The 6,593-nt window shown below is 36.4% G+C and overlaps 2 protein-coding genes across 2 annotated transcripts; one reads left to right on the forward strand and one right to left on the reverse strand.

Annotated features, from left to right (window-relative positions):
• Positions 1-2,899: 2,899 nt before the first annotated feature.
• On the forward strand, positions 2,900-4,272 carry LOC129791942 (probable GDP-L-fucose synthase). Its single transcript, XM_055830621.1, has 3 exons — positions 2,900-3,198; positions 3,263-3,377; positions 3,442-4,272. Exons 1-3 carry the CDS (start codon positions 3,074-3,076, stop codon positions 4,162-4,164), a joined length of 963 nt encoding a protein of 320 aa, XP_055686596.1. The 5' UTR covers positions 2,900-3,073; the 3' UTR covers positions 4,165-4,272.
• On the reverse strand, positions 4,162-5,407 carry LOC129791941 (dehydrogenase/reductase SDR family protein 7-like). Its single transcript, XM_055830620.1, has 2 exons — positions 5,155-5,407; positions 4,162-5,090 (listed from the first exon to the last, which is right to left on the reverse strand). The coding sequence occupies exons 1-2, from the start codon at positions 5,296-5,298 to the stop codon at positions 4,257-4,259; spliced, it is 978 nt and encodes a 325-aa protein (XP_055686595.1). The 5' UTR covers positions 5,299-5,407; the 3' UTR covers positions 4,162-4,256.
• Positions 5,408-6,593: the final 1,186 nt, after the last annotated feature.

Genomic DNA, 6,593 nt, shown 5'->3' on the forward strand with positions numbered 1-6,593 from the left:
AATAAAGAGGCTCTTATAGGTCTCATGACCTGAAGACCTAAAGGTTAAGGTGGGAATATAAAAAGTAATAGAGGCTTATATTAAGAACTAGAAGTCTAAAAAGTAGTAAATTTAAGCAAAAAAATAGTAAATTCAAGCCAAAGAAGAATAGTAAATTAAAATCAAAAAAGTTATTCAGTTTCGATTATCTTAAAAGAAATATTCGGATTATTTTGACCACTAAAAAGATCAAAATATTCGACAGTTCGACACCCCTTGTTGACCAATCTTAATACAAAACACATAATAAAACATCGGTACACAAAATAGGGCAAAACATCGAAACCCGGATTAAAGGTTAAGTACCTATAGGCATGAAGTAAATTTAGAGTACGAGAATCCCCAATCCACAAGATCCTCCTAATTGATTCCAATCAATTACAATAGACTACCAATGGGTAAGTAGAGAAATAAATTTTTTTGAGGCTCAATTAAATATATAAATTGATCAAATTATTAATATCTCACGATTCAGTCGGGTTCAGGCCTAATTTAACATCTTTAGCATCCTTCTAACAATCTAAACCCGGATCGGAATTATTTCTTTGTCATTAATTTACCAAATATGAAAAGATCTCATTTTAGCATGACAATTTATTACTGCAAAAGTAGGTAAATTGTTATTTTGTATAAATTCAGCAGGAGCAGGTGATTTAATGTATGTACCTCGTTTAGTGTTCCTTTCTGAATTAAATCACCTCTAATTTAATTTGTGCCTCATGGTTAACAAAAAAAAATCATGCACACAGGCCATGTGGCGGCGGAGGAATGGCGGGAGAAAAAGAAATTTATATGAAAAATTCTGTCAGATTGAAAAGATACGAGAACTGATCAATCACGAGATGTTTTCTTACCTTCCTTTTTTCACCCTTGTGCTATGCCTTCTTTTTGTGTGGCAAATGAAGAATTTTTGCTCTCGGCCATAGACACTGTTACACTTATTTAAATTTTAAATGTTGTGTCTATTTTATCTTCATTCTCCATCCTATTTAATCGCCACAACGATGGTATTGTTATTTTTCTTATCCTCCATTGTTTTATTTTTTGGGGAGAAATGCTGGATTTTAATGGATATCAAGGAAGGTATGCCAGGAACGGTGGCGGATTTTGGTGTTAAATGCAAATTTAATTTTACTTTATAAATCATACGGGACATCTGCTTCCTTTTTCACCCTATACCACACATAGTTATGTATACGGAGAACATAGGGTTAATCTAATGTTTTAATCTAATGTTATTTGGTGTAAGTAATTGCTGAGAAAATATCATATAAGATGCTTTGATACACAGCCTAATTTATACTCAATTTACCATTAAGTAAAAAAAGCTCTTAATAAGAAAATTTCCTCTTCAAACACTTTTGAAATTCTCATCTATTACATAAATAAAAAATCAATTGTTGGATACGATGAAGAAAGTCCCACAACACACGTGTCTTGTGGGAGAATTGACAAAGAAGACACGGAGGAATATTGAAATAATTAGGAGTCTCGTGCTTTATTTATAACACACATTCGCCTCACATATTTATTTAACGATTGTAGAGAGAAAAATCGCTCCGAGGGATTCGACATTTGCATGTAGCATAGATTTTATGAGGCCTTACTCATGATGATTTGCAATGAAGACGATTTGTTAATCATTCTTCTATAACTTTGGTCTCTTTGGCGCATTTTATAACCATAGCATATTGACTCTGCTGATTGACTTTCCTGATTTGGAGAGAAACGTATGGCCTTTTGTCGCAATATCGCACTTCAATGCAAATATAGTACTCTTATGTGGACGTTTTCTTGCATTTTCAATGCTTAAAAATCTCCCTTTTCAAATAAATCATCATTCATTTGTATCTATAAAAATCTTTCTTCACAAAATGTATGTCTAAAGAATTACTTTCACTACAAAAAAAAATGAATGAAATAAAATGTAAAAAAACGAAAGTAATTGATTTCAATAAGTGGGAGTGAATGTATTTAATAGTTTTCCCTCTATATACATTGTTACTTTACATAAAAAAGCAATGTTAGCATAAAATCTTCCTAAACATCTTTATGAAAATTTTCTTTGAACAGAAGAAGAGTGGATCATTTAGTTCTGAACTGTTGAGTAAAAATTTTCCTTTCTTTTTTTTCAAATAGGAATGTTTGGGATAATTTAGTCAGTTTTCAGAAAAAAAATAATTTATTTATTAAAAGGGAAAATCAACCTAATCCTTTCACATTTGTCTATCGTGAGAACAATTAATGAATTTTCAATTTTTTTCTTTCTTGTACCAAAATTCGCCCTTAGAATCAATTTATCAAAATATGTAGGGGAGGCCGGGGTAAAATAGGTCTGTGGAAAAATTTCAAATGTCAATTTCTTCCAATTTATAAATAGAAAAATCTGTAAAAATTATCGCGAGAAGTCCTACCAACCTCTAATTTGACTTGTAATTTGGAGGATCACTTTTCGAGGTACTTTGGTAGTTAAAAAAGAAAATAATTTTTAGGCCCATTTCGCAAACTTTTGCGTATTGAGAAAAACTCGTTTTCCGATACTTTTCCTTTAGCAATTGGGAAATCCTGCAGATAAGAATTTATGCAAATTGACGTTTTTTTTACCTCGGTCTCCCTTACATTAAACACCCAAAAAAATATAAAAATATTAAAGATCAGTTCTCTTTTACTCTTCATTCCTTATTTTTAGGTAATTTTTTTTTAATCAGAGCTTTCTATTTAACTTTTCTAAAAAAAACTTTCTGAATCTGTTATTTAACTAAATTGCAATATCGTTATAACCGTTACAAAATTTAACTTTTTCAAGAATTCAAAGCTGCCACATCGTCAGTTGCTTCAGCGAATTCCGTATCTGCATCATGAATGGAAGTTACATAGACAACAGATGCAGTCGACAGTTTGCAAAAGTAAACAAAAACAACACAAGTGCACCGCTAGGCAAATTCCCAAAATTACTCAATTTTTCTTTGATGACGTGCCCGTATTTGTGGTGCTGAAGGAAGTTGAAAATATCAGGAAGTAGTCTGTGTGAAGAATGAAGCGAAATATCCTTGTAACTGGTGGCACTGGGCTGGTTGGGAAAGCCATTGAGAGCATCGTAAAAGGAAAGGATTCTGAGGATAATTTCCTGTTTCTGAGTTCCAAATGCTGCGATTTAACGTAAGTTTGAGCTAAGTTGGAAGAGGGTTATTGGCTTTCCGGACTTCATAGCATTCTTTTGTAGGAGCCTCAGCGACACTCGGAGGTTGTTTGATGAATTCAGGCCAACCCACGTCATCCACTTGGCTGCAATGGTTGGTGGGCTTTTCCACAATATGAATAACAATTTGGATTTTCTGGTAATTTCCACAGAATCTTTTGGATGATAAAGTTGTTGTTGAGGATGTTATTTGATGTTTTCAGAGAAAGAATATGCAGATAAACGACAATGTCCTGGCGCTTTGTCACGAATTCAACGTTAAGAAGGTAGTGTCATGCCTCTCAACGTGCATCTTCCCGGACAAAACAACGTACCCCATTGATGAGACAATGGTGCACAATGGGCCACCGCATGATTCCAATTACGGCTACAGCTACGCCAAGAGGTTGATTGATATTACCAATCGTGCGTATCACGACCAATTTGGGCACACCTTCACCTCCGTCATACCCTGCAATGTCTTTGGTCCGCATGATAATTTCAAGCCGGGCGTAAGTCACGTTATTCCGGGAATGATTCATCGCCTCTATGAAGTAATCCGAAATCCCGACATTCCGGAAGAGGAGAAAATCTTCACTGTCTTTGGCACAGGGAAGCCATTAAGGCAATTTATCTACTCCTTGGACCTCGCACGACTCTTTCTATGGACACTGGATCACTACGAAAGCGTTGACCCACTCATCTTATCCGTAGACGAGGAGGATGAGGTCTCCATAAGTGATGTAGCCAAATCCATTGCGAAAGCTTTTGATTTTCGGGGAAAAATTGAATTTGACACAACAAAAGCGGATGGGCAGTTCAAGAAAACAGCTTCAAACAGGAAATTAAGAGGGCTGCTGCCTGATTTCCAATTTACCCCATTTGATGAAGCTATTCAGGCCTCCGTAACGTGGTACAGGGAAAACTATGAAAATGCAAGAAAATGAGAACCCATACACAACCTTTACTTTGAGAGTAAAATATATAACATTATATAGCAGAAATATTATATAAAGAGAGTTAAGAGAATTGAATAAAATCACTGAACTTCCTGACTTTTGGAGTTCGATTCAGCTGCAAGTTTTAGGGCCCTCCTGGCCATGATCCAGAAATACAGGGGTGGGCAGAGATATCGCAAAAAGTACGCAATACGCGGTGTTATGGGTGCCAGAACGACATCTTTGGCATCCCTGAGAACGCACCGAAGGATTTCCATGGCCATATCGTCTGGATTAGCTCCTGCGGATGTGGCAGCATCCATTTTTCCATAGCTTGCTCCACTTCCGGTGAGTGCATTGATCGACATGGCTGTGTTGATGTACCCCGGACTGACCACAGTCACACCAATATTGTGCTCTGCCACTTCAGCCCGAAGGGAATCTGCAAAAGCCTGAAGAGCGTGTTTGCTGGCGGCATAGGCAGATCTCTGTGGGATTGCGAATTTTCCTTGAACACTGGACACAAAGACAATTCGTCCCTCCCGGCGTTGTATCATGTGCGGCAGAATGGCCTTTGTGAGAGCCACAGATCCAAAATAATTCACCAGCATCACTTTAATGTCCACACTGATGTCCAAGGAGAGAGCATCAGAACGTACACTGATCCCACCATTGTTCACAAGAACGTCAATATGACCGTAGATCTTGAGAATTTCCGCCACTTTCTCCTGCAGTCCATTGACATCCGTGAGATCCAGGGGCATCACTACCGGTGGATGCGTTGGATTAGTTGAATAGCACTCAAGCAAATCACTCCGTACGCGCTCCAACTCATCTTTGCGCCTTGAAGCGAGTACAACTCTACATCCAGCTGTGTAGAAGGCATGTGCGAGGCTCTCACCAAGTCCGGAACTTGCTCCCGTGATAAGGACAACCTGATAAGAAGGCAAACACAGCTGATAAAGAAAACAAATTTGGGAAAATCTCATGCATCAATACCTTCCCATTGAGCGTCTCTCGCTGCTTATGCTCCCTCATCCGGAGGATTATTTGGTAAATGAAGTACGGCAAGGGTAGGCACATCCATCCCAGGACTTTCCAAACACTAAAGGACGATTTTTCACTCACAATTCCTTCACGCATCGTGGAGATTTTTGTTGTAGGAGGAGAGAAAAAAATCAATCACAGCCAGAAAAAAATGATAAGAATCCGATTTCTTCTTCCTCTTTGATCTATCGTCACACGCACACACAACGCTATAAACAACAAGTAACTTCTGCTGAATTTTCCGTGGACTTCCAATGACAAATTCCGCGCATCCCATTGAAAAATCCGAAAAGTCCCATTTTTTGTACCGGCTTGTACTAAGAGATGCTACAACTTCTTCTATTTCTTTTATTCTTTTATTTATTGTTATCAAAGATTTGAGATTGGACCAAACTTTGGATGAACTGGAAAATGTATAAATATAGATTTTTTTCTGTCTAACCGGACTGATCAATAAGTCTGTCGGTGATTTTCTGAGTAAATTAAAGTTTAATTCGTTTAATTATTTCACACAAACTATTTTTTTTTAATTTTCTATAGATTTTCATGTGGAAAATTATGTTAAAATAATTCAACTAATTTCATTTTCTTCCCACGAAGAATATCTTCATAATTTTCTCGTCTAATTCTTGTCCCCGTGACATTAATCACTAAAACATGGGATCTTCCATCCAGATGATCAACAATCCTTTCAATGAAATTTCCATGCAAGTGTTTACAGTCAGATACGTCAATATACTTAATTAATTTGCATTCCTTAATTAATTGCTCTAGCCCAAAAGATGTAATACCAGAGCGAGCAATGTGTACCTCCTTCAGTGTTTTAGAGCAATTAATGCAATCTAGTGTGCTGTCATCAAAACTATCCATATTATTTATTTTCAATACCTGTAGATTAGTTAAATTTCTAATAACCTCCTCCATATTCATTGCGATCTTTGTTAAATCCATTTGATAATTGAGGTCAAGAGAAATGTTCAATGATTGCAATCGATTGCGCATTGATATTTCATTGAGAAAAATGCCCATTGAACTGTAGTTGCTTGTAAAGCTGATACCCAAATGCTTCATTTTCGGCATATCTGCAAGAATACAATAGTCCACATCCGAAACGTTCACATAGCTATCAAAAAGAACAAGACTTTCCAAATTCTTCAAGTTAGTTCTTATAGCTTGAATGCTTGACTGATCAATTTGATAGCAATAGTCAATGTTCAAACTTCTCAGAAGAGGGTTTTCTGTACAAAATTGCTTGAGAAGTTCAACATTCAACTGAAAGCACCAGTTCAAATTAATTTCCTTAATTTTTTTCAGATTTGGCAAGAATTCTCCTTTTAAATAGTAATTTCGAGTTAAATCCAATACCTCAATGTCTTCCATTTTGAAAAGAG

This window comes from Lutzomyia longipalpis, chromosome 3 (assembly GCF_024334085.1).
Source record: "Lutzomyia longipalpis isolate SR_M1_2022 chromosome 3, ASM2433408v1".
Taxonomy (NCBI): Eukaryota; Metazoa; Arthropoda; class Insecta; order Diptera; family Psychodidae; genus Lutzomyia; species Lutzomyia longipalpis.

Excerpts from the sequence above, each read along its gene's own strand:
- LOC129791942 (XM_055830621.1), top strand. The coding sequence starts at position 3,074 with ATGAAGCGAAATATCCTTGTAACTGGTGGCACTGGGCTGGTTGGGAAA. Across the intron at positions 3,199-3,262 it reads TCCAAATGCTGCGATTTAAC|GAGCCTCAGCGACACTCGGA; the intron begins GTAAGTTTGAGC and ends ATTCTTTTGTAG. Across the intron at positions 3,378-3,441 it reads ATAACAATTTGGATTTTCTG|AGAAAGAATATGCAGATAAA; the intron begins GTAATTTCCACA and ends TGATGTTTTCAG.
- LOC129791941 (XM_055830620.1), bottom strand. The coding sequence starts at position 5,298 with ATGCGTGAAGGAATTGTGAGTGAAAAATCGTCCTTTAGTGTTTGGAAA. Across the intron at positions 5,091-5,154 it reads GAGAGACGCTCAATGGGAAG|GTTGTCCTTATCACGGGAGC; the intron begins GTATTGATGCAT and ends CCTTCTTATCAG.